Source organism: Chelmon rostratus, chromosome 9 (assembly GCF_017976325.1).
Source record: "Chelmon rostratus isolate fCheRos1 chromosome 9, fCheRos1.pri, whole genome shotgun sequence".
Lineage (NCBI taxonomy): Eukaryota > Metazoa > Chordata > Actinopteri > Chaetodontiformes > Chaetodontidae > Chelmon > Chelmon rostratus.
The window spans coordinates 7,893,886-7,905,063 of NC_055666.1; the positions used below are offsets into that span (position 1 = coordinate 7,893,886).

General features: G+C 44.3%; 1 protein-coding gene across 3 annotated transcripts; it reads left to right on the plus strand.

Moving 5' to 3' along the window:
- zdhhc2 (zinc finger DHHC-type palmitoyltransferase 2) lies at window positions 1-11,172 on the plus strand. 3 transcript variants are annotated; one of them, XM_041943679.1, is made up of 14 exons: window positions 1-208; window positions 3,475-3,501; window positions 4,364-4,458; window positions 5,220-5,340; window positions 5,508-5,577; window positions 5,690-5,722; window positions 6,542-6,662; window positions 6,808-6,846; window positions 7,001-7,133; window positions 7,733-7,859; window positions 9,250-9,342; window positions 9,616-9,731; window positions 9,841-9,913; window positions 9,991-11,172. In XM_041943679.1, the coding sequence occupies exons 1-13, from the start codon at window positions 82-84 to the stop codon at window positions 9,879-9,881; spliced, it is 1,143 nt and encodes a 380-aa protein (XP_041799613.1). In that variant the 5' UTR covers window positions 1-81; the 3' UTR covers window positions 9,882-9,913; window positions 9,991-11,172. The 3 variants fall into 3 exon arrangements, with proteins under 3 accessions (XP_041799613.1, XP_041799614.1, XP_041799616.1); XM_041943680.1 differs by having other exon boundaries at window positions 9,841-9,891; XM_041943682.1 differs by lacking the exon at window positions 6,808-6,846.
- The last annotated feature ends 6 nt before the right edge of the window (window positions 11,173-11,178 follow it).

Here is an 11,178-nt window from a genome sequence, read left to right on the forward strand (position 1 = left end):
GACGCACACGCACACGCACGGAGGGAGAGGGGAGGGAGAGTAACACACGACTGCGCACGAGAAATGATCCGCTCCTAGACTATGGCTCCGTCGGGCTCGCGTAGTATCAAGAAGGGCTGTCAGAGAGTTTTGTACTGGATCCCGGTCCTCTTCATAGCCCTCATAGTGGCTTGGTCGTACTACGCCTATGTTTTGCAGCTTTGCATAGGTAAGAAAGCAGCTGTCTGGGTAGTAAGAGGAGGAGGTGTGTGTACGTCTCAGTGTGTGTGAGGGAGAAATGCCTCTGACTGGTGTGTGAGGTTTTTTTGGTGATGGGGTGGGGAGACGTTTCTGTTTCAGCAGTTTGTGGTCCAGGCTGATTTTTTTTTTTTTTTTTTTTTTTTTTTTTTTTTTTGGAGGGGGATGCAGAAGACTGTCTTGTTGTTCATGCAGTGTGTGGACAGTGTCAGTCACATGACAATAACAGTGCAACCAGGGATTGTCAGCTTTTTTTTTTTTACACACAAGTAGCAATGGTGTCTTTTTGCATGAACAAGACAATTTCATTCTTTTTAAATCCTGCCACAGACAGAATTACAAGTATTTGACAGGCAGCTTTTATTGTGAAGGAGCTTTTATGACACTATCACAGGATGTACAGAATAGGATTAGGCCATCCTATGAGATTCATTATCTGACTCCTCCACTACCACTCTATCAGCACTATCTTAAAGACTTACTGTAATAGCTTCAGGCTCATGTAGTTGCCGAGCTTCATTATCTGAATTTATATCCTCCACCACAACACCAACAGCATTATCTGTTGGCAAGAAGTCTGCCCGTAATGGCTCTTGAGTCGGGCCTGCCTTCTTCCTTCATGCTCCCGCCGGCTGCTGAGCGTTCGGCGGTGCGGTTGCAGACAGCGAGCCTCCTCGGTGAACGGTGAACACAGAGTTGACCTGGATAGTGAGTAATGGTTTCTAGGATGTCTCAGAGGAGTCTCGGCAGCCTACTCATGTGCTCCATTTGGCAGCTTGTCAGACCACTAGGAAAGCAAATCTCCTCTGTCAAGAAGGGGGATGAGATGTAGACAGTCTAATGAGACCAAACACAGGAAGACACAGAGAGGCAGAGCTTGATATTCTGGCTGTTTATCAGTCTTATCTTCTCCGAATTTACTCAGATCACTGATGAGTGAGACTTGTGTGTGCTGGAGGAGTCACAGTGCCATGTCACTGGGTTCACCAGCATGGGTGAGCCCAGAAAGGTTGGCCATGGGTGTCACACCACCCTCCCAAAGTCTGATCGCCACCCCTTGGTGTCCCCTTTACCAGAGTCAGTAGGTGACAGGGAGTTGACTTCTTAGTATTGTGGATGGAGAACTGAAAGTCTTACAGAATGACCACAAAGACGTGAAAAATGACTGTATAAAGATGACAAATGAAAATGACCAAAAAAGAGACACAAAAAACCCAAACGAGACAAAAAAATGACCACAAGGAGACAAAAAACAACCATTTAGGGACACAAAATAATCATAAAGAGATGAAAAACAACCACAAAGAGATGACAAATGACTACCAAGAGACGTAAAACAGCCAAAGAGAGAGGACAAACAACCAAAAAGGGATGCAAAACAGCCACAGAGAAATTAAAATGGCAACCACAGAGGGACAGAGGGACACAAAATAATCACTAAGGGATGAAAACGACCACAAACAACCAAAAAATGACCTCAAAGAGCTGAAAAGTGAAGGAAACCAGTTTCTCATAAAACATCCATGCATGAAGCTATTTGGAGTTATAAATGAAAAAAAAGATATTATTATTATTATTATAGTATATTGTATATATACAATATTGAGAGGTCTTTATTTAGCTTTAATTTATTACACAGAATAAACAATGCAACTATTAATAGTGTGCAGTTAATTATTTCCAAGAACCAGGGCTTTACATGTGAGTCTAAACACGTTCTTATAGTCCTGTTCTTTAAAACCTGTCCCCAAAAAGTTTCTGAAGCTGCCTCTGTTCAGCAGAGACGCCTGCCAGCGTCTGTCTCAGGATGAACCTCTTCTAAGGTTACAGGACGCCTTGTCTCTGCCGCCAGCTCCATGAGATATCGTCCTTCATCACTGCGGGGTGACAGAATAGCAAAATCACTGTTTCAGTCAGACTCTTTTTTTTTTTAAGCATCTTGTTTTGCATCCTGCAGAACAAGAGCAAATTTGTGATGCATTCGAGTCCCATGGGACAGACGGAGGAAAACAGCAGCAGCAGGGCAGGACAGCGGTCGCTCAGGGCCAGCATGTGCTCTGCAGACAGACACACAGACAGTTGTGCGAATGTATCGTCAGCTGATACCTCTCAGTTAATCCCATTGTCTGGTTTAGATAATTCACCCCAAGCAATCTGCGGTTGACCCACTTCCTTTTAAAGCGCTGAACATCAGCCTTTGAACAGTTGGTCCTTTTTCCAAGATTGCTTAAAATGGGAAGTCAGGTGGTATAGTTGGAAATGTGCCTTGTTACTGCAAGAATGCAGAGGGAAAGCCGAGTGCAGCAAACATGATCATAATGCTTTCATAGACACATTAATGGACATCCTCGCACATGCCCTAAATCACACACACACACACACACACACACACACACACACACACTCACACACTTATGCTTCTCTGTCACACTCTGGGGCTTTTATGCTGGCAAGGCGACATGCACACAGTTTTTGGCTGCATGCCTCAATTCAGCTCCTTGGCTTACCTTTCCTCAGTTCCTGCTGTGTGCATATGTGTGTGTGTGTGTGTGTGTGTGTGTGTGTGTGTGTGTGTGTGTGTGTGTGTGTGTGTGTGCTTTACAGGCTAATTGCTGAAGATGGATGATTCTGTGTGCTCAGGTAATCATAGCTGAGATATTGGGACAAATATAAAACGGTGTCAACGGTGAGGTGTGTGTTTATGAAGGTTTTGGGTTGATCGTCAGGTGTGCGGGTGATGATGTGGGCCTTCAATCAGCAGCTTTGGCCGGTCCCCTCTGTGGGAGTTGTTGCAGCTGTCAGCATTCACACACACACACACACACACACACACACACACACACACACACACACACACTGCTGTTTTCAGTGCCTTTTGTTAATGCACCGTTATCTACATGAGAGCAACAATGAGTCGAACCGCTTGACTGGGACTGTGTTGTATATTGATTTTGTGACTGGTGTGTAATTGGACGCTGGCGGTGGGGGGTTACAGAGTCAGCATTTTGGAGTTTTGCTAATTTGAAGTCAGACACTGACCGTCAGTTAAACATCGGTCTTGTAAAACTCACCGTGTGGAGGAGGTCCCTGTGCGAGGGATTCAAAAGACATATAAAGCTTTCATTTTCCTCATGTCGACCTACAAATTTGGGAATATCCTAAGATGCTGCACAGTGTGTTTCACCTGCTTTCATTCTGCACAGATCTGACTGTGTCTTTTCATTTTGAACTTTTCAGAGTCCATTGAAGACACAGGAGAAAAGGGTAAGTGTTGCTGCTGAGCATCCAGAGGAATCACAAGTGTTTCGGCTGCTGTGTATCTGCTCTGTGCTGAGTCGAGCTCAGCAGCCTTCAGTCTTCAGCCCACATCTAAACACAATAATCAGCCTGCGTCAGCTGGAAGAGTGCCGGCATTTTTTTCATGACCTTGATTATATGTTTAAACGCTGGCTTTTATTCAGAGCACATTTTGCATCCACACAGTCTAGAGATGCGTTTAAAGAGACCAAAACAGCTGGACTTGCTAGCATCATGGATGGTGATGTCTGTCAGTCATTCAGTCAGCGAACCATGTTGGTCCAGGCTGAAATATCTTTACAGCTATTGGATGGACAGTCATGGACCACAGAGGATGAACCCTACTGACCTTGATCACCTGACCACCTCGAGGTTCACATTCGTGGCTTTGAGTGAAGAGTCCCACCAGCAAATCTAATGAAATTATCATCATCCTGAGATGTGTTTAGTATTAATTAGCAAATGTTAGCATGCTAACATGCTAAACTTAAATGCTAAACATTATACCTACTAAACATGTTAGGCATGTTAGCGTTGTCAGTGTGAGCATTTCAGCATTTAGGAGCACAGTATGTATGGCACTGTGTAAAATACTGAACAAAGCGTTATATGTGAACTTCACTGTCATGGAAGATAGATGCAGTTACACAAAACTGATGTCTTGACAAAATAGTGCACAAATCAACACCACATACATATAAGAAATGATTAGATTCTGAGCCACATCAATTTTAATAATATTCACTGAAGCTGCAGACTAAATGGTTAAATGCATGCCGCTGATGATGATGATGATGATGACGGCTTGTTTATGTTTTTCTGCTTTCAGTTGTATACTTGCTGGTGTACCATGTTATCTTCATCATGTTCGTGTGGGCGTACTGGCAAACCATCTTCACCAAGCCCATGAACCCCCTGAAGGAGGTGAGTGCGTCTGACTCCGCCGCAGCGTTATTGTCGGCTGCGATGATGAGGCATGGTGGGAAGTGCACATGTAGGTTACAGCCTCCCCGCGTGATTGAACGCTGCATTTAGACTAATAATACTTTCCAGTGGAAGTGCCTGGAGCTGCACTCTAATGGCTCTGATCCTGACCACAGCACTTCAGCTCTGCAGCTCTGCACACACACACACACACACACACACACACGCGCATGCATACATCTTGGAGAGGACACTCGGAGAAAAGCCACCTTTGCATTTCAATCTGAAGCGAGGCGAGGCGGCCCTGGCAACCATCATTCATATGAAAGCTTTCCTTTATGAGACGTGATGGCTGGATCACTGGAGGTTTTGAGTTTGTAATAAAAGTCAAATTTCGCGTGTGCTCTGCTGTTTGCTATCATCTGAGTTATTTGTTTCCAGTGTTCAATCATAAATCGCCTGAGTGGCTGAAAGTAATATTGCAGCTCTGTGCTGCGTCGCTCCAGTTTGCCTGCTGGGGCAGAAGGAACCAAAACAAAAGGAAGAAACAGATAAAACCTTCACTGCCTGCTGAGCTGCAGCTTCACACTAACAGACATCACTGCATTACTGACACTCACACAGCCTGTAGCTTATCTGACAGATAGCTGAAATCTGTAAGGGTATGATTCATTAGGGCTAACCAGCGCTGCTCACAGCCAGAGCTGCTGATAAATCACAGGCGCTTGTTTGTCTTTCCCTCGCTGCTCTGCCCTACATAGTTTCACCTGTCCTACTCCGACAAAGAGCTGCTGGAGCGTGAAGATCGAGGAGAGTCTCAGCAGGAGATCCTGAGGAGGATTGCCAAGGATCTGCCCATATACACCCGCACCAACTCTGGAGGTACGGTACAGTACACAGCGCCGCCGATGCGGGCCAACAGGAGCAGTCTAGACTGACACGCAGCTCTCAGAGCTCATTTCGCCCCCGTCACCTTGTTAGCCTGTGGTCAAGTGTTAGGAGAGGCTGCTGCTGACGGCTGCATGATTGAATTGCCTGTGTCTCCTCAGCAATTCGTTTCTGTGACCGCTGCCAGCTGCTGAAGCCTGATCGATGTCACCATTGTTCAGTCTGTGATAAGTATGGCTCTCTGCTCGTGCACCCATAGAGAAAAGACCACACGAGATATATTGCATTCTGGCAGGCAGAGTGAGATTCACTTCCACTGACGCGTGACCCTGCTGTGTTACAGATGCATCCTGAAGATGGATCACCACTGCCCGTGGTACGTAGTGACGCTCACATGCACTCACATGGTGCTGTTAATAAATCCTTGTGATTGTGTTTTTCGTTAAAAGCCTCACAGGCTTGGGTGTTTTTTTCTTTTGCGCCACACTGTAAACACACATCACATGGAAGCACAGAGAGCCTGTTTACTGGGCAGCGTTTGACCCTGTAACCTCTCGTCCTGCCAGATAACACGATCCGACAGCAGAAGGAGGCAAAACAAATCTACCTCCACTCGGTGTCATTTTTGCTAAACATGGTCGGTTTGTCTGCTCTCTTTCCAGTCGTGCACCATGTCTGGCGTTCAGACTGGGGAGAAATTCATGAAGAAAGCTGGATATTAGAATGAGTCATAACGCAGTTTGCCACTGGATCATAAAGCAGCAGGATCCAGGAGTTTCCTGGTGTGAGCCTGTCCTTAGCAGTCTTAGACAAGACGTAACACACGACACTGGTCCCTGATTGGCTGCAAATACCAGGTCGTCTAATCCACATGACACAAACCTGCTGACTGAATGTTTTCTGGTAAAGTTCTGTCGACCAGCTGTGATGCATTTACCTGTTTTTCAGGTAAACGGGCTGGAAATCCATCCACAATACATCAGTGAATAGGTTCTGGATACCAAAATAAATGAATAAAATATCCGCGTTAATACAATAGAAACGTTTATTGTTACAGTCAGAACTCATCCATCAACTCATGCCCAGTATTTAGTGTTTTAAATCATTTCTTCAAGTCCTGTATCTCTGTATTGAGAACAGGCACTGATAAGAACATTTTCCCACGCCGACCTGAATCCTTTCATTCTCATCGCAGGGTGAACAACTGTGTGGGATTCTCCAACTACAAGTTTTTCATGCTGTTCTTGGCATATTCGTTACTCTACTGCCTTTTTATAACTGCTACAGATCTTCAATACTTCATTAAATTTTGGACGGTAAGTATTACTTTTCCTCCACAACATGAACCGTTGATTATATTCTGTGTTTTTGTTTTTTGCTTTAGAAACTGTTGGGCTGAATGCACGTCTAAAAAAATGCATTCTGGGTTAAATATGTGGTATTTGATTTTTTTCTCACAAGGCTGGAGGTAGAGCACATTTCCGTCTGAAAGAATATCTGGTATGAGCCAACCTGCTAGTTAGTGGCACTGCAGTAGAAACAGATTAATCAGCTCCCCTAGAACACTTCAGAAGAAATCTCTCTCACAGTTTCTTAGTGTTCTCTCTGTTTTCGTGCAGTTATCTTGATTGTCTGGTTGTTGTTTCCCCCTCAGAACGGACTCCCAGACACTCAGGCGAAGTTCCACATCCTCTTCCTCTTCTTCTCGGCCTCCATGTTCTCAGTCAGCCTTGCTTCGCTTTTCACCTACCACTGCTGGCTCGTCTGCAAGAACAGATCCACTCTGGGTAGGTGCCGCGCTTGACGCCTGGGCGTCTGCTCTGTTTCTGGATGGGGTAACTGCACAGCCTCTGCTGGACAGCAGCTCGCTCATCTTTGTGCACAGCGAGTCTCCGCTCATAGCCTGCCTACAGTTTGCACAGCGTCGTCTTTGCACTAATGATGAAGGATGTCTCATTGCTTTTTTCCCACCGCCAGTCACCGTCCTCATCAGTGCAGCGATATGATGAGCCTCTCTGGGCCGTTATCAGACGGAGCGGTCTCTCATTATGTGTGCACAGTGGCACACTTTGTCTGTGTGTTGAGGAGAGTGGATTATCCAGAGGAGTATGTTACAGTGTAATGCAAAGACACGAGGCTCAGAGCAGTAAGCAGCTTAGTAACAGACACTGCTAGGAAGAGAAGTCACACATGGAGGAACAGTCTGAGATCTGCTGTTCCTCCACTACAAAGACACTTTCATTCAGACTTGTTCCACTGATGCATCCATTCAGCAGCAATGCGTTGATCTGTTGTCTGAATGAGCCGCTGTTAGAGTAATAGATTGTAAGGACTGAGAGCGAGCGCCGTATTCATTCACTCTTGGTCTCCATGTGTGTCCCCTCAGAGGCCGTGCGCTCTCCAGTGTTTCGCCACGGCACAGATAAGAACGGCTTCAGCCTGGGCTTCAGCAAAAACTTCCGACAGGTCTTTGGTGACGAAGTCAAATACTGGCCCATTCCTGTTTTCTCCAGGTAAGGTTTTATGGGCTTCAAAGGAAAATCATCTAAAAATATCAATGAAACAAAATGAAATGAAAATAAGAAACATCAGACGACTGTAAGAGGGCAAACTAAAGAAACATCCAACAGAGTAAGTGAATGTGTTTAGAAATTTTTTTCAGCATCCACCTGGCAGGTTGTTGGACAGTTTAGGAGCCCTGATGACCTGCAATTTAGAGTCTAGACTGAAGGACAATCGGGTCAAAGACTTCCGGCTCCACAGCTCTGTTGTGTGGCGAGGACTTAAAAAGAGACCAGTAAGACCGAATCAAACTCATAACCTGTTGACAGGACTGCTGCTACACTGTGAGCTGACACCTAGGTGTCTAAACATGATGTCAGGGGCATCCTTTCATCTCTCCACTGTCAACTCCAATAAACACATCAAATATAAATATATGTATAAAAAATAAAGCCAAAGAAATCTGAGGTAGAGAACTTGAGAACTGTTCAGCAAAACCCCACCACCATCTAGATATGTACTGTTTATGAGCTCTTATATAATGCATTAATGTTTCGTCCAGTTGTATTTATAACACAGCATCTGTGTACAAATTATTATTGTACATAAGTTCATTATGATGCCATCTACAGTCTCTGCCCCATTTCCTCCCATTGCATCTATAACTATATGAGGTCAATGAGTTTTCATATCAGTTATAAAGTCAGCATCAGCGCCACAGCACCGCCACATATTTTCCTCCGAAAATGCCTCTGTAGTTCTGATAACCTCACTGAGGACGTCAGAGAAGTGCTGAATAAATGAAGTCCCGGTTCAGCTGGGGGATCAGTGAGCGCCGTCGCTTAGTTTGAAGCAAAGTGGTTCAAAAGAGGGAAAAGTCCCAAAGGACGCGAGAGAAAATGAGCTTCAGTAAACAGCAACAACATCACTGTGAACGGATGCAGAATCTCCAGCTTTGCAGAATTAGTAATTCATGCAGACAGAATGAATGATATTCTAAATATACAGCTTTTTGTTAATTGCAGTCAAATTATGAAAAAAAATAAATAAACAAAATTTTACTTCTCAAGTGTAAAAACAAAAGGTAGAAATTTGAAGGACAAATTTCAGATGTGTGCATCAGCATTAGTTCACTGATTTTATGACTCTTCTGTATTTGTGCTATTTTTACTAAGCTTTAGCATTAAGCATCATCCCATAATTGCCACTGGTAACCACAGTGACCGCTCTTAATCAAATGTTACATAGACTCACTGTAACATAATCCACAGTCTTTATTAGCCATCATGTCCACGCACATAAATAAAATAAACATAACTTTATGGATAATATCAGCTGCACTGAGCAGATTTATTACTGGCTAAGCTGATCTTTCTACTCTGTTTTTTGCTGCTTTTCCAGTTTAGGGGACGGTTGCTCGTTCCCAACCTGTCTGGTGAATCTGGACCCCGAGCAGCCCTCATCGCCAACTGGCTCCAACCCTGCCAACAAGGGGTGAGTGAAAATAAAGTGAAGAACACACACATTCATGAAAAAAGTAAAGCCAGGTGCAGCACAGAAACAAAAGAGTCTGCCCAAATGCAAGTCAGCCTGCGGTGGTTCATTAACCCCGAAGGTTTAATGATGCAGGAAAATCACCTTGCGGTTTTAAATTAACCATCCAGATCACAGGATAAAAGTATTCAGGGCTGTTTTATTTAAAGAAGCATGCACTCCTCAGGAGGCTCCTGGCTTCATCCCTGCTCATGTGTATTCGTGTGTTTGCAGTGCAGCAGAGGGCCGCCAGTTCCCCTCCAAGCCGCTGAGGGAGTCTCAGAGTCGGCTGCTCACCAGCACCCCCTCCTGGACAGAGAGTGACAGTGCAACAGAGAAAGACAAGAAGGGTGAGACAGTTTCTCTCATTACATAACCCCAAGAAAACAAATGATTAGGAGTTGAAACAGTTTCTTAATGACTTAAATGATGGGTTTTATTCCCTCTGTGTGTGTTAAGGTGCCAGCAACCCAGGGATGACCATAGAAAATGAGGCATAACCTGACAAAGGTGACACATTCAACCCAGAAAAGTATGTTTACAGTCATACAGAAAATATTCACCGATCAAGGCAAAAGATATCTTATACCTATGTGTGTCACTCTACAGGTCTATGCTGCCCCCTCCTTGGTGTTTGTGCCTATCAGAACGTGACGTAGTGGTGACATCATCAGTACTTGTTGTTTTCCATACTGCTTCTGAGAGGTTTACGCGACCGAGATCATACAAACCAGAGAAGAAAAAAAAGAATGAAGATTATCACCAGTGTCACTGTTAGAAGCAACAACTTCTGCTGCTATCTGGAAGAATTCTTGCTTCAGAGCAAGTGGATTGAAACGATGACTGCATTCCAACTATCACTCCTTCTTTTGTTTGTATATGAATAAGCACAGCAGCAATGGAAGAGATGTTTTTGCACTTTGTATACATGGAGATCAATCTGAGCTGCTTTTGTATGTTACAGTGGAATTATGTTCAAGTTGATTTCTGTTATTTTCATAGCTTAGCACATAAAGTAAACCCTGTTATAAGTTTGCCAAATGTTTGCACATTAAGTATAGATTAGTAGTGGTGTTAATGTGATGTAACTGATATTCCTTTAGCCATTTTCTGTTTTGTTTGGTGACGTCTTGCCTGGGGAGGGGGGGCAGGTTTTCCACCCACCATGTTGAGTTTTGTGGAAGTTCAAACGATGCATGCTCTCATCTCAGGATGTCAAACACACCTTGTTGTAGTGACTTGTACCACAAGATGTTCTCCGCTTTGCTTGGAAACAAAAACAACCCCAGTGTATTAATTAGTAATCTGAATAAGGGCTCTTCTGACTCGTTATAGCATGAGTGAGGGTGCTGCTGTCACACCGAAACACCTGACGGCACGTGTCCCCCTCTGCCAAATATCTGAAGTGCTGTCTGGTAGCCTACAGGACACGTCACACTGCCGGCCAACAGCTTCCTGACTGTGTCTGGAGGGCCGGCGGCAAGACCTCTGTGTAATGCTGCAGATCTGTTCACCATCAAAAAGCAGACGCTGTTGAGTGTTTTTCTAACTCGCAGCTTAATGTTGTGGATGAACTGCAGAGCAACAAGAAAAAAAAAGAGAACAGCTCCAGTCGCTTTGTATATGTTCACCTTCTGAGGATGTCTGTTCTCTCTCTGGCTGGAAACTATTAAACCATCACTGGAAATTAGCTGGAAGAATGTATGCTTGTTTCAAGACAAAAAAAAAAAAAAAAAAAGCTCCATGGTGACAGCGTCGATCTATATTTTTCTATTCTTCTGTCTGTATGACTCAAGA